The sequence below is a fragment of the Moschus berezovskii genome, chromosome 7 (genome assembly GCF_049115385.1).
Source record: "Moschus berezovskii isolate FMDL1 chromosome 7, NW_MosBer_1.0, whole genome shotgun sequence".
In the NCBI taxonomy this organism is placed as follows: domain Eukaryota; kingdom Metazoa; phylum Chordata; class Mammalia; order Artiodactyla; family Moschidae; genus Moschus; species Moschus berezovskii.
Genome location: NC_142466.1, coordinates 67121153 through 67148564, shown reverse-complemented (window position 1 = coordinate 67148564; position 27412 = coordinate 67121153). Strand labels below are relative to the sequence as shown.

At 43.7% G+C, this 27412-nt stretch overlaps 1 protein-coding gene across 1 annotated transcript in view; it reads right to left on the bottom strand.

Moving 5' to 3' along the window:
- Positions 1–13738: 13738 nt before the first annotated feature.
- The window catches only part of LOC129557147 (phospholipid-transporting ATPase FetA-like), a 78214-nt gene continuing 64540 nt past the window's right edge, over positions 13739–27412 (bottom strand). Inside the window, exons 17-27 of the mRNA XM_088837700.1 lie at positions 24163–24333; positions 21687–21798; positions 21193–21298; positions 20672–20819; positions 19974–20157; positions 18147–18370; positions 16815–16898; positions 15236–15481; positions 14926–15064; positions 14026–14156; positions 13739–13930 (exon numbers count right to left, since the gene is read on the bottom strand). Coding sequence (XP_088693826.1) covers positions 13739–13930; positions 14026–14156; positions 14926–15064; positions 15236–15481; positions 16815–16898; positions 18147–18370; positions 19974–20157; positions 20672–20819; positions 21193–21298; positions 21687–21798; positions 24163–24333 — 1737 coding nt within the window. The remainder of the gene's footprint in view (positions 13931–14025; positions 14157–14925; positions 15065–15235; positions 15482–16814; positions 16899–18146; positions 18371–19973; positions 20158–20671; positions 20820–21192; positions 21299–21686; positions 21799–24162; positions 24334–27412) is intronic.

Genomic DNA, 27412 nt, shown 5'->3' with positions numbered 1-27412 from the left:
ATTTGTTTATAAGCTGCCCAGTCTGTAGTGTGTTGTGTGTTTTAGCCATGGCATGCAGCAAGCAGGACCTTCGGTCCCAACCAAGGACCAAACCCCTGCCCCGTGCATTTGGAGCGCAAAGGCTAACCACTGGACCACCAGGGGAGTAATTTTCCAGCCACTGACCTCTACCCTGCTGCTTGGCTAATAAATTATCACTTGTTTTTGTTGGGGTCTGAGTTGAGCTCAATCTCTCCCCCACTGCAGTACCTCATTGCAGTGGTTCCTATAGCTATTCGCGATCTCTGGCCCACTCCCTCCCCTCCCCCCTGCCCCGCCCCTGCAAATAAAGTTTGCCTTACCATCTTTAACAAGTGTAATGAATGTTTTTTCTTTATCAGAACTCATGTGCTTCCTGCTCCTAGGCAGGGTGTATGTGAGACACTGAAGACTGTTTTCTTCTTGGATCCAAAGGGGGGTGGGGGCAGGTGGTTTTTTCAATGAATAGTTATTAGAACCTCACTAGGTTCCATCCTCTATGAAAGAGTCTGAGACCCTGTGCTTGTTAGGTCATAGTCAAGAAAGCAGATAAATGTCATATCGTGTAATACATCCTCAGGCCTCACAAAAGTCATGTGAGCTGAGCTTTGAATAATGAGTGGGAGGTAAAAGGTGTGGGGGAAGCATGTACCTAAGAACAATGGGGCAAAGCAACTGATATGATGGAGATGTGGGGCCGATGCAGAGAGTATAGTGAAGATGGTCAGGGCTGTGATAGTGAAGAGCCTTCCATGACAAACTAAGGAGCTGGGACTCATCCGGTAAACAGTGGAGAAATACTGTATCTCGAGGCAGGATGGTAAATCAAATATGAGTTTTAGAACTACAGTTCTGGGAGCAAAGTGGAGAGAGATTTAGTCAGGGAGACCAATAAAAAACTGCATGTTTGTGCAGATAAAGGGTCCAGGGTGGGGTCTTAGCCTAAGCTAGGCTAATTAGAACCCTTTCCCTGAGAATTTGGACTTGGGGGAAAGATAATTACACTTTTACTCATGGTTAGACTTACAATGGAAATTTGAGAGTGGTATCAAATTTTACTTGTCAAAGGGCCTGAGTTGCAGAAAAAACCAATTTGCTGAGAAGTATCAGTCTATTGCCTCGGAGAAGGCAATGGCAAGCCACTCCAGTACTCTTGCCTAGAAAATCCCATGGATGGAGGAGCCTGGTAGGCTGCAGTCCATGGGGTCGCTAAGGGTCGGAGCGACTTCACTTTCACTTTTCACTTTCCACTTTCACACATTGGAGAAGGAAATGGCAACCCACTCCAGTGTTCTTGCCCGGAGAATCCCAGGGACAGGGGAGCCTGGTGGGCTTCCGTCTATGGGGTCACACAGAGTTGGACACGACTGAAGTGACTTAGCAGCAGCAGCAGCAGCATCAGTCTATTGCCTAGACAGGAGTCAAGTGAAGACACAAAGAGACTACTCCCCAGGTTCTTGGGGTCTCCAGTAGCTGATTCCACTTCTCACTGAGGCCGTTTAACTCTTACCCTGGGTTGATGATGCATCCTTCTATCCATTCATACAGTCTTATTTTTGACCTCAGCTAATGTTGGTTACTTTCTGTTATTTGTGTTATGGGATAATTTTTCAAAAAGTTAAAATCATGAGTCTTATACAAATATAAAATAAAGCCATATTTAATTCACTAATTAATGAGAGAACCAGTAAGACACTAAGACTGGTTCACAAGGGTATCTGACTTTTAGAAATGTAAATTCTCTTCCAAACAAAATTAATTTGCATCACCGAGAGAAGGAATTATTTGCATTGTTAAAGACAGAAATATTCTGCAATATTATCAGTATTTGAACAGATATGAACTTTAGAAACCTCACTCCAGTCATAGTGTGGATACTGAATTAGAGGAAAGAGACCAGTTAGGAGATTGGTAATTGTGATGAAAAATGCAAGGGTGTGAATTAGGGCAGTAGTTGAGGGGTTAGATATGAGGATATAGATTCAAGAGACATTAAGGGTATAGACTCTATAGGACTTAACGATTAATTTAATGTGTCACGGGGGGTTGGAGGTAAAGAAGAGCAAATAGTCTCAGATGACTCCCAGGATCCTCCAAATGCTGAGCTTTCTCCAACCCTTTGTACACCTCTTAGAAGATTTGGAGCTAGAATTACAGGGAAATATTGGATCTAGGACAATGCTCCCTTGTTTCTCTGTTTCTGGCAGTGGTAAATATGGTCTTTCCCCAAAAGTTCTTAAAGATGCAGGATGAGCCAAATCGTCCCAAGGTCTCTCCCTATTCCTGAGACACTGTAGATGAGGAATAGGTATAAACCTGGCCTATGTACGCTAGAATCACCTCTTTGTTTTTGCTTTTGGCAGTTACTCCATCTAGCTCAGTGAAAATGTCTCATAACCCATCCAACTTCAGAGTGAGGGGTGCTCTCCTGAAATGAAATAATGATTCATGTTTCTCTTTATGTTTATTCTTCTCTCTAAAGACCAGACACATTGGCCCCCTCATCTTCATACTTAGAGCAAGTCATGACCATCTCTTTCTGAAACTATATGAGCTTTTAGCAACTATTCTCATCACTGACTTAATTTCTCAGAATTCTAATTACAAGAAAGATAACATAGACTGGGGTCACATGTCCACTCCTAGCCAACTGTGGCTAGGACTAGTGGAGTCAACCGGCATGAACACGACTCATCCCGTCACCAAGAGCTGAGTGGGAAGAGCCAGTAATCCATGGATTTAGCACTGTTGAGTAAATAAAGGGGCTTATTTGATAAACTAGTGCCTGCATCTTCTGCAGCTAACAGAGTCTTTTGGTTTTATCTCCAAAATGTATCTGCTACTCATCCACTTATTTCTTCACTGCTTCCATAGTCTAAGCCACCACCATTCCACGCTTAGATAATTGTAAACTTCCTCCTAAATAGTCTCTCTGATATCACTTTTACAGTCCTACTGCCCATAGAATGGCTTAAACAATCTTTTCAAACTGGCTTTAAAATCTTCCACTGCATCTTATCATACCTCTCCAACCACGCTCCCCTTTGCTCATGATGTTTTATCCACATTAGACTTACGTTTCTTACATACAAAGCTTGCTCCTATCTTAGGGATTTGAATGTTCTTCCATTAGATTTTTGCCAAGCTAGATCCTTTTAGTCATTCAAGTCTCATGTCACATGTTACTTCCTCAGAAAGTCCTTTTCTGACCACCAGAAAAGGTGGCCAGAAAGTTAGCTACCCCTCCCCACTCACGGTCTCTCACTGTTAAAACAGCCATTGTAGTATCTTCATAGCACTTGCTATCTGAATGATCTTGTTTACTTTGATACTGTCTCTTCTTCTAGAAGGTAAGCTCCATGATAGTAGAAATCTTTTTTGCTGTCTTTCTCTGTATGGGCAGCATATAGAACAGTGCCCAGACATGGCAGATATTTGTATACGGATGAATGTGATAGAAGGCAGTGTGTGTGTGTGTATGTGTGTGTGTGTAATTGGAACTTTGAAAGAATGGCATTTGTGTGGTCAGTATCAGATTCTTTACTGTCTGTCTGAACCACCAAGGAAACCCATAACCATGAAACCATTTTATATTGTCTCCTACTCTTTTAACTTATTGCGTGAGACTTTATGAATTTTCTGGTGATTTTAAGGTAGCAATCAGTACTTGTTACTTTGAATATTTAAGATGCCTGAGTTAATGAAAGTATTTTTAAAATTTCATACTTTAAAATTAAAGTTTTTCTTATCTCTCAGCTTGGCCCTATTGCAGATGGTCATGTTCAGTGGGGCTTAGTAGATGTCTATGGTTCCTCACTTATCTCTTTTCCATGCCCCAGTTTACTAATCTTCTTTCTCCAGTGTTTGAGCAGGGTGGAGGGAGAAGAAGGTTCTTACTTGACTAATACTGTCACAAACTAGTTTTAGTGTTTGGCAGGTATCTAAAGTCATTTTTTTTTTTGACAGAGAGATTCTTTCTTTGTTGGTGTAGATATTTCTCCTATGCCAATTTAAGGTGAGTGAATTCAGCTCCTCTAGCTGATCACTTATAGCTCCTTTAGAAATCTCTAGGCAGTTAACAAATCAACTTTATTGAAGTATAATTACACACAATAAAATGCACAGATTTTAAGTGTACAGTTTGATGAGTTCTGACAAATGTATACATATACCCATGTAACCACCTCTGAAATCAAGATATAGAAAATTTACCTCATGCTCTTAGACAGGCAATCAATCCCACCCACAGGCAACCTTCTATCTATTTAGAAATATCCAGGCATTTGACACCATATCTCTTGCTTCCTTCTGGGGAAATCTCCTCAACCTTTCAGATGGTCTCTCTGACAAGATAAAGAAACCCTAACTAGGTTTCTTTTATGGCTCATATCTGATCTATGGGGAGCACTCATGAACCACTTGTCCTGAAAAACAATGCCAATCTCACCACTACTATTAATACCTCCTTTTGCTCTGCCGTAGAACAAATAGTTAGCTCGTCTCTCGCTTTTGAGATTTTCCAGGTATGAGTCAGGCATGAGTTCTCTGTATCCCCCCACCCATTAACTGTATCAATCTCAGCAAGTAATTTCCTTATACCCTTTCAAAACTGAACTGGGGGTGGGACTCAAAGCCCACTAGTAATTCTCTCCAAGGATACTTTTCCAATGTCTGAATTTCTGGCCCCTTTCTCAAGGTGGGTAAGAAATTAAGACTTTGAGACTTTTCATATCCTATTTTTTGGCAAGTCTTACATGGTTATCTAAAACTTCACCTTGGAAAGAAGCATCTGCTGTTTTGGATCCTTGAAAAAAAAGTCGTGTCCAGTTCTTTGTGACTGAATAGACTGTACCCCGCCAGGCTCCTCTACACTATGGAATAGGAATTCCTCTATGGAATTCTCCCAGGAAGAATACTCGAGTGGATTGCCATTGCTCCTTAGTAGAGACCAAGACTCAATTCTCCCAAGATGCATATGAACCATCAGGGAGGATGGCAAATGTTCAGGAGTTTGGGGGGATATTATTGACCTGAAAAGGTGTCAGTTCCTGGGTCAAAGAGAAGTTCAGTTCAGTTTAGTCCATCAGCCATGTCCGACTCTTTGTGGCGCCATGGACTGCAGCATATCAAGCCTCCCTGTCCATCACCAACTCCTGGAGTTTACTCAAACTCATGTCCATCGAGTTGGTGATGCCATCCAACCATCTCATCCTCTGTTGTCCCCTTCTCCTCCTGCTTTCAATCTTTCCCAGCATCAGGGTCTTATCCAATGAGTCAGATCTTCACATCAGGTGGCCAAAGTATTGCAGTTTCAGCATCAGTTCTTCTGATGAACATTCAAGATTGATTTCCTTTAGGATGGACTGGTTGTATCTCCTTGCTGTACAAGGGACTCTCAAGAGTCTTTTCCAACACCACAGTTCAAAACTATCAATTCTTCGGCACTCAGCTTTCTTTATAGTCCAATTCTCACATCCATACATAACCACTGGAAAAACCATAGCTTTGACTAGATGGACCTTTGTTGACAAAGTAATGTCTCTGCTTTTTAATATGCTGTCTAGGTTGGTCATAACTTTTCTTCCAAGGAGCAAGCATCTTTTAATTTCATGGCTGCAGTCACCATCTGCAGTGATTTTGGAGCCCCAGAAAATAAAGTCAGCCACTGTTTCCCCGTCTATTTGCCATGAAGTGATCGTACCAGATGCCATAATCTTAGTTTTCTGAATATTGAGCTTCAAGCCAGCTTTTTCACTCTCTTTCACTTTCATCAAGAAGCTCTTTAGTCTATCTTTACTTTTTGCCATATGAGTGGTGTCATCTGCATATCTGAGGTTATTGATATTTCTCCTGGCAATCTTGATTCTAGCTTGTGCTTCATCCAGTCCAGCGTTTCTCATGATATACTCTGCATATAAGTTAAATAAGTAGGGTAACAATATACAGCCTTGACATATTTCTTTCCTGGTTTGGAACCAGTCTGTTGTTCCATATCCAGTTCTAACTCTTGCTTCTTGACCTGCATACAGATTTCTCAGGAGGTAGGTCAGGTGATCTGGTATTCCCATTTCTTGAAGAATTTTCCTCAGTTTGTTGTGATCCACACAGTCAAAGGCTTTGGCAAAGTCAATAAAGCAGAAGGAGATTTTTTTTGGAACTCTCTTGCTTTTTCAATGATCCAGCAGATGTTGGCAATTTGATCTCTGGTTCCTCTGCCTTTTCTAAATCCAGCTTGAACATCTGGAAGTTCTCGGTTCATGTACTGTCGAAGGCTGGCTTGGAGAATTTTGAGCATGACTTTACTAGCGTGTGAGATGAGTGCAATTGTGCAGTAGTTTGAGCATTCTTTGGCATTGACTTTCTTTGGGATTGGAATGAAGACTGACCTTTTCCAGTCCTGTGGCCACTGCTGAGTTTTCCAAATTTGCTGGCATATTGAGTGCAGCTTTTTCACAGCATCATCTTTTAGGATTTGAAATGGCTCAACTGGAATGCCATCACCTCCACTAGCTTTGTTCATAGTGATGCTTCCTAAGGCCCACTTGACTTCACATTCCAAGATGTCTGGCTCTAGGTGAGTGATCACACCATCATGATTATCTAGGTTGTGAAGACCTTTTTTTGTATAGTTCTTCTGTGTATTCTTGCAACCTCTTCTTAATATCTTCTGCTTCTGTTAGGTCCATACCATTTCTCTCCCTAATTGTCCCCATCTTTGCATGAAAATTTCCCTTGGTATCTTTAATTTTCTTGATGAGATCTCTAGTCTTTCCAATCCTCTATTTCTTTGCATTGATCACTGAGGAAGGCTTTCTTATCTCTCCTTGCTATTCTTTGGAACTCTGCATTCAAATGGGTATATCTTTTCTTTTCTCCTTTGTCTTTCTCTTCTCTTTTCACAGATTTTTTAAGCCCTCTTCAGATAACTAATTTGCCTTTTAGCATTTATTTTTCTTGGGGATGGTCTTGATCACTGCCTTCTGTACAATGTCACAAACCTCCATCCATAGTTCATCAGGCACTCTAGCAGATCTAATCCCTGAATCCATTTATCACTTCAACTGTATAATCATAAGGGATTTGATTTAGGTCATACCTGAATGGTCTACACTTGACAGGTTGGGGGCGGGAGGAGAAGGGGATGACAGAGAATGGGATGGCTGGATGGCATCACCGACTTTGTAGACATGAGTTTGAGTGAACTCTGGGAGTTGGTGATGGACAGGGAGGCCTGGTGTGCTGTGATTCATGGGGTTGTGGAGAGTCGGACATGACTGAGTGACTGAACTGAACTGAACTGAATGGTCTAGTGGTCTTCCCTACTTTCTTCAATTTAAGTCTGAATTTGACAATAAAGTGTTCATGATCTGAGCCACAGTCAGCTCCAGTCTTATTTTTGCTGACTGTATAGAGCTTCTCCATCTTTGGCTACAAAGAATATAATCAATCTGATTTCAATATTGACCATCTGGTGATGTCCATGTGTAGAGTCTTCTCTTGTGTTGTTGGAAGAGGGTGTTCTCTTGGCAAAACTCTATTAGCCTTTGCCCTGCTTCATTCCGTACTCCAAGGCCAAATTTGCCTGTTACTCCAGGTATTCTTACTTCCTATTTTTGCATTCCAGTCCTCTATAATGAAAAGGACATCTTTTTTGGGTGTTAGTTCTAAAAGGTCTTGTAGGTCTTCATAGAACCGTTCAACTTCAACTTCTTCAGCATTACTGGTCAGGGCAGAGACTTTTATTACTGTGATATTGAATGGTTTGCCTTGGAAGTGGACAAAGATCATTCTGCCATTTTTGAGATTGCATCCAAGTACTGCATTTCAGACTCTTTGTTGACTATGAGGTCTACTCCATTTCTTCTAAGGGATTCTTGCCCATAGTAGTAGATATAATGGTCATCTGAGTTAAATTCACCCATTCCAGTCCATTTTAGTTCACTGATTCCTAAAATGTCAATGTTCACTCTTGCCATCTCCTGTTTGACCACTTCCAATTTGCCTTGATTCATGGACCTAACATTCCAGGTTCCTATGCAATATTGCTCTTTACACCACCAGTCACATCCACAACTGGGTGTTGCTTTTGCTTTGGCTCAGTCTCTTCATTCTTTCTGGAGTTATTTCTCCACTCATCTCCAGTAGCATATTGGGCACCTACCGACCTGGGGAGAGCATCTTCCAGTCCTATCTTTTTGCCTTTTCGTACTGTTCATAGGGTTCTCAAGGCAAGAATACTGAAGTGGTTTGCCATTCCCTTCTCCAGTGGACCACGTTTTGTCAGAACTCTCCACCATGACCCATCCAACTTGGGTGGCGCTACACGGCATGGCTTAGTTTCACTGAGTTAGACAAGGCTGTGGTCCATGTGATCAGATTGGTTAGTTTTCTGTGATTGTAGTTTTCAGTCTGTCTGCCCTCTGATGGAGAAGAATAAGAGGCTTATGGAAGCTTCCTGATGGGAGAGGCTGACTGAGGGGGAAACTGGGTCTTATTCTGATGGGCGGGGCCATGCTTAGTAAATCTTTAATCCAATTTTTTGTTGATGGGCAGGGCTGTGTTCCCTCTCTGTTGTTTGACCTCAGGCCAAACTATATGGTGGAGGTAATAAAGACAATGTTGACTGCCTTCAAAAGGTCCCATGCCCGCATGTCTACACTCAGTGCCCCCCAAACCTGCAGCAGGCCACTACCAACTCATGCCTCCACTGGAGACTCCTGGACACTCACAGGCAAGTCTGGGTTAGTCTCTTGAGGAGTTACTACTCCTTTCTCCTGGGTCCTGGTATGCACAAGGTTCTGTTTGTGCCCTCCAAGAGTCTGTTTCCTCAGTCCTCTGTAAGTTCTGGGGGCTCTATGGTGGGGTTAATGGTGACCTCCTCCAAAAGGGCTTATGCTATACCCAGGTCTGCTGGACCCAGCGCCCCTTCCCCTGCAGCGGTCCACTGCTGACCCATACCCCCTCAGGAGACACTCATAGTTCTGTCTCAGTCTCTGTGGGGTCTCTGGGTCCTGATGCACACAAGGTATGTTTGAGCCCTCTGAGCATCTCTGGTGGGTATGGGGTTTGATTCGAAATGTGATTTCCCTCCTCCTACCACCTTGCTGTGGCTTCTCCTCTGCCCTTGGACGTGGGGTATCTCCTCAAAGTCACTCTTCAAAAAGAAGGGAAAGCGTCAAAATCTTGAGCTGTCCTACCAAGGCAAGAACAATCTCCATTCTTTTTTTGGTCCAGAAACTCTCCTTTGGCTTCTTATGACCAACTGTTCACAGCTGCCTCCTCGTTTTGGTATCCAGGCAAGCAAAAGACTCACCCTGAATCCCTCTGATAAACCTGGTAAGGGCACCTGGGTGAATATGCTTGTGCAGGGCCCTGGCAAATTTTATGGTTGCTCTGGGTATGGGAACAATGATTAGATCCTTCTTTTCCCTTCCTCACATTCCCCCTCTTCACCCATTACTTCTTTAACAGGAGGGAAAGGGGCAGGGAAAGTTAAAGAAAGAAAGAATTCTTAACTTTTGAAAGAATTCACACAACATAAACCAATTAGAATCGAATGGGATCATGATAGCAGACAAAACTAGATCTTGATCCTCAATCAACAAGTGAAATGACACATCCAGAAGCGCCATGACAGTTCCAAGGCACTGTTGAGAGATCAAGGAAAGGGCAAAATTTGGGCCCAAATCCTGGAAATCTCCACCCCTTCCCACAAATAGTTGGAATCCTCCCACTCATTAGCATATTAAATTGCCCAGCCTATAAACACTAACCATGCCACATTTAAAGGCCGCACTCCCCCTCCGCAGTGGCCCACACTCTGTCTGTGGCGTTTCTCTCTGTATCTGAATGAATCCACTTCTTACCTATCACTGTCTTTCACTGAATTCTTTCTGCGATGAGATATCAATAACCTGAGCTTCATTAGGTCCAGAAACCAGGTACTGTGGGTTTTGGCTGGGTTTGAGTCCAAGCTATGTGGGTTCAAGTCCCAAACTGGGTTTTGGATGGTTCAAATCCCAGCACATGGGTTCGAGTAGCAATCTGCGGTAAACGGTTTCACTTCCACATGTGCTTGTCTGGATTAGAACTTGGAAGGGTTGATACAGGAAGGCCTGACATGACTTTTTCTTGAAATGCTGTAATTCTGACAGATATCTGGGGCTTATTCTTTACTTTGCTTTGCCTTACTGGGGCACAGCCTTTTAGGGAATGAAAAGGCTGAGCCCCTGGAGTGATAGTGGAAGTGTGGTATTACACTGGTTTCCAGGGGCTCTGATCTCTCCTTAAATTGGGTAAATCCAAGGGAGGAGAAGGCAACGGCAAGTCACTCCAGTACTCTTGCCTAGAAAATCCCATGGATGGAGGAGCCTGGTAGGCTGCAGTCCATGGGGTCGCTACGAGTCAGACATGACTGAGCGACTTCACTTTCCCTTTTCACTTTCACACATTGGAGAAGGAAATGGCAACCCACTCCAGTGTTCTTGCCTGGAGAATCCCAGGGACGGGGGAGCCTGATGGGCTGCCATCTATGGGGTCACACAGAGTCGGACACGACTGAAGTGACTTAGCAGCAGCAGCAGCAAGAGCAATGACTCTAGTCAGGAGGCCATGAGTGACTGTGTTTCATAAAAAGAGGCCTGCAAAGTATAACTGGAAACTAGATCCTGAAGGATAAAATTCACACTGAAAAGACAGGTAAAAGACAGTTTTAGGAAAAATAAAAGGTAGCACATTTCATTCATTTACTAGTTGAAAAACATTAATAATCCAAGCGTTAGCATTTTGCTTAGTTATTCAAATTAAAAAATGAAACAATTGTTATCCTCAAGGGGATCATCATGGTCTAGCAGAGGAGAAAACCACAGTAAAATAGGCATGTAAATGATACACAGTCAAATCATGAGAACCAAAAATAAGAAAAATGTATAAGGTGGTCTTGTGCAAGGAAGAGGCACACAGCTCAGAGTAGGGAACTGGGTGTCAGTGAAGGCTCCCAGAGGAAGCAACTAAAGCTACTGAGGGTGAAGATCAGACAGACCTTAGCTAGACAAAGGGAAGAATGTATTCTAAGAAGAAAGAACAAAAAGGGCCAAGGCACAGTGGTTTCTGAAAATAATGAGACCTTTGGGGGAATTGCAAATAATTTTGTATATGCAGCAGAAAGTGACAGTGAAGCTGGAGAGGTAGGCACCACCAAGGCAGGAAAACTCTGATGATTCACTAATGGACTTTAAACTGGCAAATGACATGATCTGATTTGGATTTTTGAAAGATCATTCTCTGTGGTGTGGATAATGGAGTGGGAATAAGTAGAATCAGAGGCAGGGAGATCTGAGAGGAGGATGTTGGCAAAGTCTAGGAAAGGAACAATGAAATCTATGGGATTGGAAACAAATATGAGGAGAAAGACTTAAAGATATTTCTAAGACAGAGTGTATGAAACTTGGTAACAGGATAGATTGGATTAGAGGAATGGAAGGGAGCTGTCTAGAAAGACTTCTAGTTTTTTGGTTTGAGCAACTGGGTGGTAGTGCTATTCAGGGAAACAAAAACAGAGAAGCAAATTTCAATATTCTTTATTTGTTCATTTATTCAACAGATATTTATTAAAGACCCATTATATATTGTGCATAGACAGGTAAATTAGTGATTATAATGCCTTGTGATAAATATCACTGACAGTGACATTTATATACAGGGGAGCAACCGAATACATTGGACAGACATACAAAAGTCACACTGAGGAATTAGGGTAAGCTCTTACAGGAGACAGTGCCTAATCTGAGTGTTTATTTATTTATTTTTTTAAATCAAGGTAAAATTCTCCTAACACAAAACATTCTCATAACTCTTTTTAAGTACACAATGCAGTGGTACTTGGTACATTCACAATGTTGTTCAACTATTACTTCTATTTAGTTCCAACTATTCTGAGTTTCTGGAGGATAACCAGAAGTTTGCTAGATGAAGAAAAGAGAAGGGAAAGCATGTTAGGATATGACAACAGCATGCTGATGAGAAGAAGGCCAGAAAAAGCATGACTGGAGTGAATGCAGATGGGGGAGAAGACAACGCTAGAGAGGGCTCAATAATAAAACATGCAAATTTTAACTAGATCCTGAGGTGTGCAAGACTCTTAAAGGATGCTAAGCTGGGGCTTGACACAATCAAGTTTGCAGTTCAGAAAGATGACTCTGGAAATGGTACTCGTGATACTTTAGACAGGGGAAAGCCAGAAAGATGAGTGGGGAGATTTTATGCAGTAATCCAGGTGAGAGACGATCCAAATATAAACAAGGGCAATGGTAATAATGGAGGGAACTGAAAGCAAGACAATGGAGACGCTGAATTTATATCACTTGATGACTTATTAGACGTCAGACTATACAGGAAGAGTATAGTATTCTGCCTTGGGTGACTGGGATGACAGTAATGGCATCCTGGGGTGAAATTTGGGGGGAATACATTTAATACAGGTTGGTGAGTTTCCTGAGATTCAACTAAGTGAAGTGTCTTAGAGTCAGTCCAGAAGTGTCTGGACCTCAGAAGAGAGATCTAGGATAGAAAGAGAGTTGAGAATCTTCTTTTTATTGGTAAATAAAGCCATGATGTTATAAGAAGTCACTCAGGAAAAGTGTACAGAGAAAAATGAGCAGAGAACCTAGGGTTGAGCTTTGGGAACTAATATTTAAGGTGTGCAAATAGTATATAAATATACAGTTAAAAGATGCTGAGGCAGAGCTTAGTAACAGGGGGAAGAAAAGTGGAATGGAAGTAAAGAAGTAGAGAAAGAGTGGGGGAAGGGAAACACTGGTCTCACTTGAAAGGGGGCAGGTGTCAGGAGTCTATAGGCTGATGCTATTGCTTGGCCTGAGTTACTATCACTGGGGCCCCAACAGACCATACAAATCTCTCCACTCCAAAATAAGCAGTTTATTACTTATCTATAAACTTATCAGAAACAGTTTCTCAAATATATACAATTTTTTCTCAAAATAATTTTATGGAATGAAGACAAGTGTTCAACAGTTGTGGTTTATGTCCCTCAAGAAAAGATTTTAAAAATCCCCTGCATTTTCCCTGTCCCAGTTCTGAGGCCTGAAAAGGTGTCAGTTCTTGGGTCAAAGAGAAGAGAGGGTGGCAAAATCTTGAGCTGTCCTACCAAGGCAGGAATAATTTCCATTCTTTTTTTGGTTCAGAAACTCTCCTCTTGCTTCTTATAACCAACTGTTCACAGCTGTCTCCTCCTTTTGGTATCCAGGCCAGCAAAAGATTTACCCTGAATCCCTTAGATAAACCTGGTAAGGGTGCCTGGGTGAATATGCTTGTGCGGGGCCCAGGCAAATTTTCCGGTTGCTCTGGGTATGGGAAGGATTGTTAGATCTTACTTTTCTTTTCCCTTCCTCACACTGCCCCTCTTCACTCAGTATCTCCACATGTGTTTGTCCAGAATAGAACTTGGAAGGTAGGGGGAGGCCTGACATGACTTTTTCTTGAAATGCTGTAACTCCGAAAGATGTCTGGGGCTCTTTCTTTACTTTGCTTTTCCTTACTTGGGCACAGCCTTCTAGGCAATAGAGAGGCTGAGCCCCTGCAGTGAGAGTGGAAGCACGAGTTTATGCTGGTTTCCAGGGGCTCTAGTCTCTCCTTACTAAGTTTCGTGAATCCAAGAGAGGAAGAGCAATGACTGCCTCCTTTGGGGCTTCCCCAAAGACCTCTACCTTTTATAAGGAAAGCTGTTTTTCTTGGGCAATTTGGCCTTCATGGTCTTGCCGGAAGTGATGAGGGCCCCAAAGCCCTGTTTGTGAGAAAACGCGTAGGCAGAACGTCGAGAGGCTGTGTGTTTCAGTTTGGTCCGGATTGGGTATGGCAGTGGATGTCTCATGCAGTGATGAATTCTGTCAATAATCTATAGTCAGAGCATGGGGGACAGGACTTTTATCCACAGAGGCAAAGGCTAAGAGGGTCATGAATTCTATTTGGGTAGATTCCTGTTGCACTCACCTGGTCCACGCTGACAGGCCAGAACAGCGGTTTGAGAAATTGGTACCCAACCACAGGCAACATGCAGAGGATCATGCTGAGGACAACACTCAGCCACATCTGTGGCAGGTTCAGAGTGTTCCTGGCCACACCTGTAAACAAAGAGCCAGAAAGGAAAGGCGGGACGGGCGGGGGGAGGGGGCTGTCAGTCTGAACTTAGGTACTTCTTCAGTCCAAAGAAGGAAGTTACTGATTTGGAAACAATTTAGTCTCCTGAGAAAATATAAATGCTAAAGGTCCTTGGTGTAGCCAGTCACTGTGAATTCACATGCCTTTGTCTCCCCCTAAAGGCCAGGCCAGGCAGCAGCGGTGAGGGTAGGTTCTAGGAGTCCTAGAGCACTGACCAAGACACAAAAATGGGACGAGGTTTTGGAGGGGAGAAATGAGTGGCTCGACAAAAAAGAGGAACCAGTTATATACAGTAACATCTGCCTGTTATTTTGTCCTCATCAGAGTGGAGATGAGCAAGGGGAAAATTAATACAGGAGCTAAGAAGGCATTATGTCATAGTAGGAAGGACATCTGACTGGGAATCAGGAGGCCTAGATTTGAGTCATTAAAAAAAACTTCCGGTCTCTAAAGTGGTGCAATAATTCTTGCCCTGTCTATTTCTCAGTATGCTTGTAACACTCAAATTAGGTAAGAAACTTAAAAATATCTTAGAGAGTCTAATAAGGTAAAGTATTTCCCCTAGCTAGATTTTGAATCCTTTTAGGGCTGAGATCATGTCTCAATCATATCTATATCCATGGGGTCTAATACATAGCAGTAGCTGCTCAGTAAACATTTAATAAACAAATATACTTGGTTCACACTCTCAGCCCCAGCCCCAGCCTCTTGCCACACCGGGCAGAATCTTACCTAGGAACTGGAAGGTGTCGGGGAAAAATAAGCATAAGCCATCGCTGTACAGGAAGAATAAGATGCAAAAGTAGAAACCCAGGCTACCCCAGGTGAAGACATGGCTTATCATCGTCCAGTAGGTTGTCTCCAGCGCAATCTGAAAAGCACCCTCTTATGTACATTAGTCTACAACCCAGGACCTACCAGTCACCTCCCTTCTCTCATTTCATAAAAGGGGACGCTCCCTTCCTGCCTTCCCTCCCTCCTTCCCTTCCTCTCTTCCAGACAGGCTCCCCACGTAATCCCCTTACCCCACCACTGGCCACACCTGCATTGTGACCACACAGAGCAAGGATGTCTGCACTATCAGGGAGAAGGACTGGTAGTCGGAGATCTCCTTCCCATCTTTGCGCACTGAATTGTAAACAGTCCCCATAGGGATAAAGAACAGCACAAAGGAACTGTAGATCCCATGCAACAAACACTTCACAAATTCCTTCTTGTTGAAATAGAGGTTGTGCTGGCCTGGCTCATACAGCTCTGGGAAGCGTAGGCTCCATGTTTCATTCACGTCCTGGAAGCACCAGAGGGTAAGGAGCAAGGCTCAGGGTCTCTCCAAAGAAGGTCCCATCTCCAGCAGAGTAGAGGTTTCTCCCCTCACTGAGTTTGCTGTTAGGCTGCCTAGGAGATTCCTCATGGATTACTTGAGATGTGGAACCAGAGAACAGAGCAGTGACCACAGACCCTTTCTAAAGCCCTACTCTCTAGGCAGGGATACACGTGGTGGAAGAAAGCCAGAAGGTCGAGATGGGGAGTTAAGAAAGGGGGCAGTTAGGATTGGGAGTAGAGGGAAGGAAGGACTGGAGCTTGGGTGGGGAGGCAACTGGGACATGAGTCCCCAGCTATAAGTGTTCCTTTGGCTGAGTATTCTTTGTGTCAAAAGCCAGTGGGAGGCAAGAGGGAAGCCAGTGGCATCCAGTTAGTCTGTTAGAGGTATTTATGTTCTGTGACACTCCTCCCATTCCCATAGCCACTGGGGAACTCAGCTGAGGGAATTCTCTATGAGGATGACATGGGACCATCTTCATCTCCTGAATCTAAAACTTTGGGTAACAAGGATTGAGGCTTGTTTTGAGAGGCTGTGGATCCCTAGATTTAGATTACTGAAGCTGTATAGGACTGCTGAATGACAGAACTCATCCTCTTGCTGCTCTAAGGCTGGCAGCTACTTCATGGAGAGTTTCCTTCCTACCCTGATGGGAGACCAGGAACCATGATCCCATGATGTCCTCTTTTAGCTACTTTATTTCTCTTTGGAGGCTCCCTTTTTATTCCAGGTGCCCAGGACTGGAGGTTGGGTAGAAGAGGGAAAGGTAGGGCACCAGGACCCTCACTGCCCAGGGAAACTTCCGAGAGGACTAGGAAGTACCCCCAGGGCTGACTCCCTACGATTTGAGGAATCATACCCATACTTCCAAGCTTGGCCTTCAGGATTCTCACCTAGGCCTCGCTGCACTGGCTTATCCCATTATCTCTCTATGGGTCTCTCCTTTCTAGAGCCCCTTGATTTATCTAGTCCTGCCCCAACAACTATTTCCTTCCACTTTTGTACACACTCCATTTATTGCACAGCACAATATCTGTATTTCTCTCTATGAAGAAAAACTTGACACAGGAAAACTTGGGTTTCTACAGCCAATGATTATTCTCTGTGGCAGAGGATACTTTACTTTATCCAAAGATACCTCTCCAGGTGGTGAGCTCCCTCCCTTGCTCTAGAAATGATTCTATTTACATTTGACTTTGGAGCCTATCTCTTCGCTGCTACTGTCATCCTCATTCCTGGGAATACTCTTCAAGGGGTCAGGGGCTTCAGCCTTGACTAAGGGGTTTGTTGCTGGTCTTACCTGATCAAACAGACTCAAGCCCAGGACAGGGAGGGAGGTGTAGACCAGGTTGTAGAAAGTGATAAACCAGGTATCATAAACTGTCTGGAAGAACACCAAGGAGATTTCTTAGGTCCCTCTCTTTTCCAAAGTCTCAGCTCTACCTCCCAACTTTAAGAAAACCCCTTCTGCCCTCCCCTGCCCATCATCGTGATAACCTAGAACATGGTTTGGATTTCTGAAATCTGACCGAGAAAGCTGACTGCAGACTCTGTTTGGTCCCTTGGTCCCAGGCTGGGACAAGGCCACATTACACTTGTTTGTGGCCAGTCTGATGAGGCTGATTGAGACCAACTCTACCACGACCTGTACTTCTCCTCTCTGCATGGAAAGGACCCAGAGTGGCTGCTGGGGAATGCTCAGTGTACCCCTGCACTCCCAGGCATATAAGCCTCTGTGTTCTTTATCTGCTTTACGGCATTCAGTAGTTTCTATAACCCTGGACACCTTCTAGCACTGGCAAGCAGAACAGACCCATGAGCCGACAGTAGGCTACTTTCTTTCCTAGCCACAAGAGGTCAGCAGTAACATGTACATATACATACACCTCCCACAAGCCAGACTGGTGTTACTAGACACTAGGGGCAGGCAAGCCCGCTATTGTCTGCTGACTGGTCTGTTTTCCTGGAGCCTAAGGTCACAAAGGTAGTAGGGATCTCCAAGATAATTGTTCTGGAGGTTGTTTCTCTTATAGGAATCCTTGGGAATCCTGAGAAACTTCTTATGGGAAAAAGGGAATTCTCATAGAACATCAACATCCAAGGGTCACTTCTCCCCACTTCTGTGGAGATTTCATACTCATCAGAGCAACAACAGTGTTTGGCAGGGTGGTATGTCTGGGTGAGGAAGGAGAGGTAAAGAGAAGCTGTGTTTCCAAGCGTGGCTACAGGTAAATGCCAGAACTGGCCCGTCTGGCAAGACCCAAAGCCCTCCTGAGGCTTAGCCTGTTCCATAAAGATTACTTTGGATCCTAAAGACTCTCAGATCCAGGAATCTCACCCCCACCCTCATTACATATGTTTGGCAATTCTAGGTCTCTATGTCACGGGAAAGATGAAAATGTCTTCCGTGGGTAGAAGTCAAGGCTGAGTCAGATCCAGGACAGAGTTTAGAAGTCTAAGGTTAAGTGCACGGTTAGGAGATGGGATCATCATGGGTGAGGAGTATAAAGGATAGCTAGTGGCATGTCATACACAGGTCTCTTGAGGTGAAAAAGGGTCTGAACTAGCTGAAGTGGAGGAAGATTAGAGAAGACCCACTTGACCAGAGTGGAGAATGCCGTTGAGCACTTACCTGTGCAGAGAACCCGCTGTAGAAGGCATACCAGACGTGCACCAGGGTGAAGGCAAAGTTTTTGTAGAAAAAGTAGCTTAGAAACTTGCACATGCGATTGTAGGACCAGCGGCCATGAACCAAGAGCAGACGCTGAAGATAGCGGAACTGGGAGAAGGCGTAGTCGCTGTTGAGCATGGCCTGCATCCCCTCCTGGCCACTGATGCCGACTCCAATGTGGGCAACTGCAAAGGAACCCCAGGAAATTCTCAGCCAAAGAGCTTGCTCTCTGGGCTCCCAGCCTGGGAAATGTACAATTAAGGCTGAGATCACGTTTCATGTACCTCTTATTTTATGCCTGAAAAACACTGGTAGGCCCAGCTGAAGTGGTATTTACTTAATGGAGTCTTTTCTCCTTAGTGGATTTCCCTTTCCCCACAAGTCAGAAAACAGCCCCTTCATTCACATTTTGTTTTGGATACTGCCCCTCAAGATTACCAGATATGGCTAGCATTATTGTAGAAGTCTGTCCGTGATGGTCTTTGTACTTATTATAGCCATCTGGGCTCTCCCCAGCTGCCCAGATGCTCAGGTAAAAAATTTCTTGTTATCTCTTGAGGCCACTTAAAGATTCAGGATTGATATCAACCTAACACATTATTTATTTATCTAAGTTTATCTAAGGAGCTAAACTCCATCTGTTGGGAGAACAGTGATGTACATAAGAAATGAGTTCTTCAGGAAGCTTAAGGTATCTTTTTCTGGATAAAGCAAGGGAGACTCGGGTTCAATCCCTGGGTCAGGAAGATTCCCTGGAGAAGGGAATGGCTATGCACTCCAGTATTCTTGCTTAGAGAATTCCATGGACAGAGGAGCCTAGCGGGCTACAGGTCATGGGGTCGCATAGAGTCAGACACGTCGAGCAACTAACACTTTCATTTTTATGCTTGATGGAAGACAAGACTTAAATTTCTAAAAGTTTTAATTGGCCTGTGGTAGTACAGATTAAATTCTTTGATCTTCTGGTACATACCGATTACACTGCTTAATAGAATAACTAAAACCTCTGAGGCCCTAAAAGTCAAAGTTCTAGAAACTGGAGAAAGAGAGCAAGAATACTTCCTAGTGTTGAAACTGAGGCTGGCATATATGCTAGTGTCTTCAGTATGGGAGACAGGTTGGACTAGAGGACCCCTAGATCTTATCATAGCTCACAGAACTATAAGCTGCTGGAGGCTAACAACATTCAGCTGAAATTAACACCAGTTTCAGCCGTTTGCTTCTATTACTCTGAAGCATCAGTAAGTTTGCTATTCATCTCCAGCCAGGGGAGTCAGGGAAAGCTCTTGGGAATAATGCCTCAGAGAGGAAAAGATCCCTGCATCAGGCTGCACAGCTAATTCCCCTGTTGGGCAGCCCTGTCGTCTGCCTAACATTGCTCAACTCTACAGCTTTCAAGAAAGGAACCAACCATGACTCCGGCCCCAGGGTCCTTTCTGTGGGCTTCGATGCCATCTCAACAAGATGGGTGTTGTGGTTGTGCAGCTTGTTGTTCTCCGAGTATGTGCTTGTGTTCTTGTTGGAGCAATGGGTATCTGAGTGCATGAGTGTTACATGCATGAATCTGAATGTGTGTGCATGACTGTAAGTAATGATGTATAAATAAGTGGGTACTCAGGTGCCAAGGAACATGAATGAAGTTGCAAAACAGTATAAATGTATAACACATACAGGAGATATGCAGGAGAATGAACCAGCAACACAGTGCCATGCACGTCAGTTTTGCCCATGGAAGAAGGAAAGGGCGAGCCCATGGCTAGGCAGTACTGCCACCAACCCCTCACATGCCTTTGATCATGCTGACGTCATTGGCCCCATCCCCGATGGCCAGTGTCACCGCCTTCTTGTACTTCTTCACCAGTTCTACCACCTGGGCCTTCTGGAGGGGCGTCATCCGGCAGCAGATCACCCCCTTGCACATGCACGCCGTCCGCAGCAGTTCCAACTCCAGGTTTCCTTCTAGAGCGTGGGCCTGCAGCACCAGGACACATCTACATTCCAGGCTGCCCCAAAAGCTCTTGGGACAGAACCTTCCTTGGCCTTCTCTTTCCCCTCCATTCTCCCCTCTCAGGCAGAGCTGCTCCCAAGATGCTCCATTCCCAGTGAAGCCAAGCCCCCAAGTCAGTTCTAGGCATCCTGACCCAGCTTCCAGTGGGAAACCATGAGAGTCTCTCTCTGGGTCAAATTAGTTGACTGAGTTAAAAGGCCCAGAGACCTTTTGGAGGACCTGTGTCTGCTCACTTCCCCCATTCCTCAAGTAATGGGACACATCAGCAGTGAAGAATTTGGAGAAGAAAGGAATAAGCCCTTGGCTTCTCTTTCCTCATTACTCCTGCCTAGAGAAGGCCAGGGAAAGGTGTCTGATAGGGGTTCTAGGGTAACTCAAGGAATAGCAAAAGGATCTTGAAATTTCCCTAAAGTGGGTTGGACCTAGGAAAAGAGTTCCTTGGAAGAAGAGAACAGAGTTGTAGATCTGTGTTGCCCACCAGACTGTAGCCATTGATGATTAAGCCATAGCTGCCATTGGGCACCTCCTCAGGTATTTTGAAGGGTGGTTGGGGCTTTGTGGCGAGGTAACTGTTCACGGGGTCTGATTCCAGTAGAGAGTCGGGTTTCATCTTTTCCCTTGCTGACCTGTAAGCCAAGAGTGATGATTAATGTCTGACTGGAAGCCCTAGAGCTTAGGAAGGAAAAGGTGTCCCAAGGTGAAAATGGGCCAGATGGACACAGAGAGTCTGCAGAGTACCTCCCAGGGCCTCAGACTCAACCACTTCCTGAGGCCCGCCCCTGCCTTATGTGCATCTACACATGACACTTCTCCACTTACGAACACTCCTTGAGCTCTAATGCTTCTTCACAAAATTCTCTCAGATATTTTAGGATTTTTGTTTTGCCCTCCCCTACTTCTTCTCTGTTCCTTCTGGTAATGTGGGAGCCATACTGGGGGGAAGAGATGGGTGGGAAATCTTGGTTCCAGTGACAGGCTGTGGCAGTTCTTCCCTCATACCTGAGTTCTCCTCCCACAGTCTCATCATTGTTGCCTTCCACGATAAATATCTCATCCATCTCATCCTCGAATATGTTACAGGCATAGGCAATGTTCACAGCAGTCTCTGCAGGGCAAGGCGGAACACAGGTCGCATTTGGCGGGGATAGGGTCTTTACAGTGCACAGGCACAAGGTACAGACAGTGGGCTGCGGGCCCCATGTGGCCACATTTGCCATGGATGCGTTTGAACGGGTTTTTCATGAGTCAGCAGAGGCTATATTCAAACATCCACAGGACAGACTTGTGAGTCATCAGTCAATAACTAGGCTCATTCTGGCTTAGCTTCCTCTAGGAAGCTTTCCTTATTACTTAAAGCAATTCCGGTCTGTACTCACTTCTCCAGGCAATCTGGATATACTTCCTTGAATAGTACTGTGCCCATTTCTGTGCTAGATTTTATGGGGGACTGAGATATACTTAGGCTGTAGCATTGGTCAGGAACTCCCCTTTACCTTGCTTATCTCCAGTTAAAACCCAAATTTTAATTTTGGCTTTGTTCAGGGTGAGGATCGTCTCAGGTACTCCATCCTGCAGCTTGTCTTCTATGGCTGTGGCCCCTAACAGCTTCGAACAGAGATATCAGTGAGAGAGGAAAAGGAAGAGACTCATGACATTTTGTTGTTGATCAGTAGCTCAGTCATATCTGACTCTTTGTGACCCCATGGACTGCAGCATGCCAGGCTTCCCTGTCCCTCACTATCTCCCACAGTTTGCTCAACTCATGTCCATTGAGTCAATGCCATCCAACCATCATCCTCTGTCACCCCCTTCTCCTCCTGCCTTCAATCTTTCCCAGCATTTAGTGGTATCCAACAACTTGACTGGCACCTTAGTATCCTCTTTAGTAAGCTGGCTCTGTCCTGGCATGAGGGCCTCAATGGCATAAAACTCACGACGTTCTGCCCTTCAACAGACACACTTCTTCAATCAGACATTGACATCAAATTTAGAAACAGAATATAAGGAATCAAAGAGGGAAAAGACTGACTAAGTCATACATGAAGCTTTGTGCCACTTCTAAATCCTCTGTTTCTCAACACACTTTTTCTTCTCCCGTGCTTTCAGAGCATGTTTCCTGGCTTTGGTCTCCAAAAGTGGTATGTCTCAGACAAAGGACTCCCAAATCCAACTCTAGTTTTTCAGCTCTAAAAGAGTTTGGATGAACTTCATTTGTTTGTATCTACTGAGGGCTTCTAAGGTTTTCAAGGCCTTTCCCACACTAGATCAAAAGCATGTTGGTCCACAACATGCCTTCTTCTCAATGATACCCTACTGACCACAGGGATGGGCAGCAACACTGAGTCTGAGCAACTGACAGATGGACAAACTACCGACTGATGGCTGCTGGGCCCCTAAAAGGACAGACGAGAAACACTAACCACAGAGCTAACCATGGAAGGAGATTTGTGACCTTTGGCAGCTCTAAATTTTCCCATTTGGTATCAGCAATTTCTCTTATTTTTACTAAAATAATTTCATTTATTTATTTTTGGCTGTGCTGGGTCTTCATTGCTGTCTGGGCTTTTTTCTAGTTGTGGTGCGTAGACTTCTCACTGTGGGAGCTTCTCTTGTTGAGGAGTATGGCCTCTACGGCATGCAGGCTTCAGTAGTTGTAACACATGGGCTCAATAGTTGTGGCTCCCAGGCTCTAGAGCACAGGCTCAGTATTTGTGGCACAGGAGCTTAGCTGCTCCATAGAGTGTGGGATCTTCCCAGATCAGGGATTGAACCCATGTCTCCTGCATTGGTGGGTGAATTCTTAACCACTAGACCACAGCAATTTCTTTTTTTATAGCACAGCCTGTATCAATCTGGTCAAAAATTTTGGGGTCATCCTTTACTTCTTTTATCATATTCTATAACCCACCAGCAAATTCTGTTGGCTCTACTGTTTAAAAATGTACATAATTTGATCATTTCTCACCACTTCTGCTACTTCTATCTGGTCTAAGCCATTATCATTTCTCTCTGGTACTACTGCAGTTGCTTTCTACTTAGTCTCCCTGTGTCTGCACTTGCTCCTTTACAGCATAATCTCCACACGGCAATCAGACTAATCACTGTAAAAGCTATCACATCCCTCCTCTGGTTGAGCTCTTCAGTGGTGTTCCATGTCTCACTATAAGTCTTTATACCAGCCTGTCAAGACCTGCTACTGCTTCCCTGTTTCATGTCCTTTTATTCTCTCCTCCTTGCTTACACTGTATCAGTCACATCAGTTGCCTTGCTCTTCAACTAACAAATAAGGTCTGCTCCTGTTTCAGGGTCCTTGCTTTTACTATTCCTTCTTCCTGGAAAACTGACTCCCCAGAGATCTGCTTGGCTTGCACCTTCTTCAGATCTCTGCTCAGATGTCTTTTTCATAGTGAAGACCAAGTGCCTTATTTAATAGCAGTTATGCTCTGTCTTCTATAACACAGACACACACACACACACATGCGTGTGCTGATACTCCCAACCTTTCTTCCTGGCTTTATTTTCTTCCACAGAACTGTCACCACCTAACATACTATGTATATATATTATTTTTTGGTCTGTCTACTACTACATGCTCAGGGCTTAAAACAGTACCTGGCACAGCATTTAATAAAATATTGTTGAATGAAAGAGTGAATACTATTGTCTTGATTATTCCATCAATTAATTCTGGATTATCTAATTTGTACATCATTCAGAACTTGATTTCTTCCAGATTACTTAGCTTCTGTGGACATCTTTGGGATAAGAAACACTGCCAGAAAGATGAAATTTACAACCAATGCATTTTTCATTATTTATGGATTTCAAAGATTCACAATATCCTGAGTCAGCTTACATTCCAGTATCCAGAGACAGCCTGAACCTATGACTTGCTGGAAGCCATTCTCAGAGTTCTTGTTCAGTCTCCCAACTGTTCCCCTGCCCCCAATTTGTCCATGATTTTCTCACACTAACCATCAGGTCTCTTTCAATTTCTTCATAGACAATTGATATTTTATTTTCCCGATTCTCCAAAGACAAGCAGGCTTCACTGTGCTTCTTGCTCCAGTCCTGGAAGAATGCACTGTCCAGTTCTCGGTAGGCCACCATGAGGGTGCGAAGGCCATCACTGGCAAAATCCTGGAAGACATATGTGTGCACTGAGTGGATCTGGGCTGAGTTAGGGCTGAGTCAAGGAATGACAGACTAGCCCCACAGGCTCCCTCTGCCCGCAAGAGAGGGTTTATTGCCTAATTATCTGGTTAGGGCTACTACCGAGCCTAACCAGAAAACACCTGTTTTCTCAGTCCTAAAGATAAGGCCAGCATAGCTGGGTATAAAGTCTGAGAATACTTCTGAGAGACAGAAGATTCTAACTTCTACCTATGGTTAGGTAGTTTGCTGTGACCATGGTAAATAATGAAGCCTTCAGATGTCTTCTAAAATTGGGATAATAATTCACCCTCCACACAGAAGATAATGATGTTTATAATATGAGAAAGAAGGGAGTAATAAAGTAAAAAGGAATTTTTATAAAAAATAAGGGTGTTACTGGTTTTTTTTTTACAAGCATACATTCATTTATTTTAGTTTCTCCCTGCCTTCGTTCATCAAGTATTCAGTGGGCATCTTAAATAGCAAATTTGTGTATTTGTCTACAGCTGGTTGGTTTCCCAGGTGGCTCAGTGGTAAAGAATCCACCTCCAAACAGGAGACGCGATTTTATCCCCTGGTTTGGGAAGATGCCCTGGAGAAGGAAATGGCAACCCACTCCCATTCTTCCCTGGGAAATCCCATGGACAGAGAGGAGCCTGGTAGGCTATAGTCCACAGGGTTGCAAAGAGTCAGACGTGACTTAGCAACTAAACCATCACCACCACCTACAGCTGGTTGGCTCAGCTGATTAGTCATAGCCAAGAGTGCTAATGAGGCCACTGCTGAAATGCTCTCTGGGTAAGTTAGAACCTTTTGCTCTTTGGCCACCAATGTATCCTGTTGCTCCTGCTGCTGCTAAGTCACGTCAGTCGTGTCCGACTCTGTGCGATCCCATAGATGGCAACCCACCAGGCTCCTCCGTTCCTGGGATTCTCCAGGCAAGAACACTGGATTGGGTTGCCATTGCCTTCTCCAATGTATGAAAGTGAAGTGTGAAAGTGAAGTCACTCAGTCATGTCCGACTCTTCGCAATCCCCTGGACTGTGGCCTACCAGCCACCTCCGTCCATGGGATTTTCCAGGCAAGAGTACTAGAGTGGGTTGCCATTGCCTTCTCCTAATGTATCCTAACTAACCACAATTAACTATCTTACAGAAGTATACTCTTGGTTATAAGGAAAGCAAGGTGACAGTGTGGGTAGTTTGGGGCACAATCCGTATCTAACTGAAAGTGTGTTGAGAACTGCAAATGAATAACAATTCTATACAATCACTGGTAATAGTGAGCTTTAAAATAATTCACTTTGGCATCATAAGACCAAAGAGAAACAGAATTTATCACCTTAATATTTTGTTATTAGTTCTCTGTATAACTCCCGAGTACTTCATGCTAGCTGTCAGGTAAATATAACATCCAGGAATATCTGTAGAGAATCCTGTCTCTTTTATGTTAAATTAATTTATTTGGCTGTGTCTAGTCTTAGTTGCAGCATGTGAGATCTAGTTCCCTGACCAGGGTTGAACCCCAGGTCCCCTGAACTGAGATCGCAAAGTCTTAACCACTGGACCACCAGGGAAGTCCCAAGAATCCTCTCTCATAAATCTCTTTACTGTTGACAGGTGAAGCTATAAAAAAGAAGGCTGACAGATGATCTCAAGAGACTTCTTACAAAGGAAAAATCTTCATACTGCTTTCCCTAATGGTTGCACCAGTTTATATTCCCACCAACAGTGTATGAAGGTTCCCTTTTCTCCACATCCTCACCAACCCTTATTATTTCTTGTCTCTTTTTGATAATTTAAAATAGAATTACCATATGATCCAGATCCAGCTATTTCACTTCTGGGTATTTATATTTATCCAAATAAAATGAAATCACTAATTCAGAAAGATACATACACCCTTATGTTCACTGCAGCAATATTTACAACAGTCAAGACATGGAAACAACCTAAGTGTCCACTGATGAATGGAACACTACACAGTCATAAAAAGTAGAAATCTTGCTATCTGTGACAAATGGATGGACCTTCACAGTATTATGTTGTTTGAAATAAATCAGATAAAGAAAGACCAGACACCATTATGATTTCACTCATATGTAGAATCTAAAAACAAACAAATGAACAAACAAAACAGAAAGAAACTCATAGATAAAGAGAACAGACTGGGGGTTACTAGAGGGGAAAGGGGTTTGGGGTGAGAGGGGGTCAACTGATGGGGATGGGTGATAACAAGACAAAGTGGTGATCACTTTGAAGTATATACAAGTATCAAATTATAACGGCCCGATCCCTGGGATTCTCCAGGCAAGAACACTGGAGTGGGTTGCCATTTCCTTCTCCAACACCTAAAACTTATTTAATATTACATACCAATTTTACCTCAATAATATATGTACATATATGCACTTATATATTCAGGAATTAAAAATATACATCAGCCATTTAAAAAAAGAAGGAAGAGATATGGTAGAAATTGATCTTGCATGGCGTACTGATAAGAGGACTTGGCAAGCTTAACAATACATTGACAGATTCTTAATCCATTCAACAAATACTTTAGCAGTCTGTCCTTAACATTATTTCCTACATATCTCTTACTTGTATGTTTTTCTTTTCCCTTGTCGGGGGCAAACTGGGGTCCTGGGGTCCTGACTGCCGCTTGTTTTTGTGTGATCTGTTTGCTGGATTCCTGTCTTAGAGGGCTTGGAGCTGTACTTCTGCATGAATGGTTTTCTGGAACTTGACTTTTACAGAATATCCTCAGTGGTTAATACACTAATGTAGTCAGGCTCCACTATGGGTATCTGTTAAGGTTGGTTGCAGGTCAAAAGATCTGAAATGGTTTTATGATTCCCCTTTGAATCCAGTCTGTGGAAATGCTGAGAAGATACCCTAATTCATGTGTTCTGGATGGTTAAAAGATCAGGGAGGTTTTCAGAGTAGCCTATAACACACACACATATACACACACACTGAAGAAACAAAGCTGTGACCTCAGGAAACCAGTATGAGGGACACGTCAGTGCTTTTTTTCAAAAACTGGAGAAACAATGTTATGT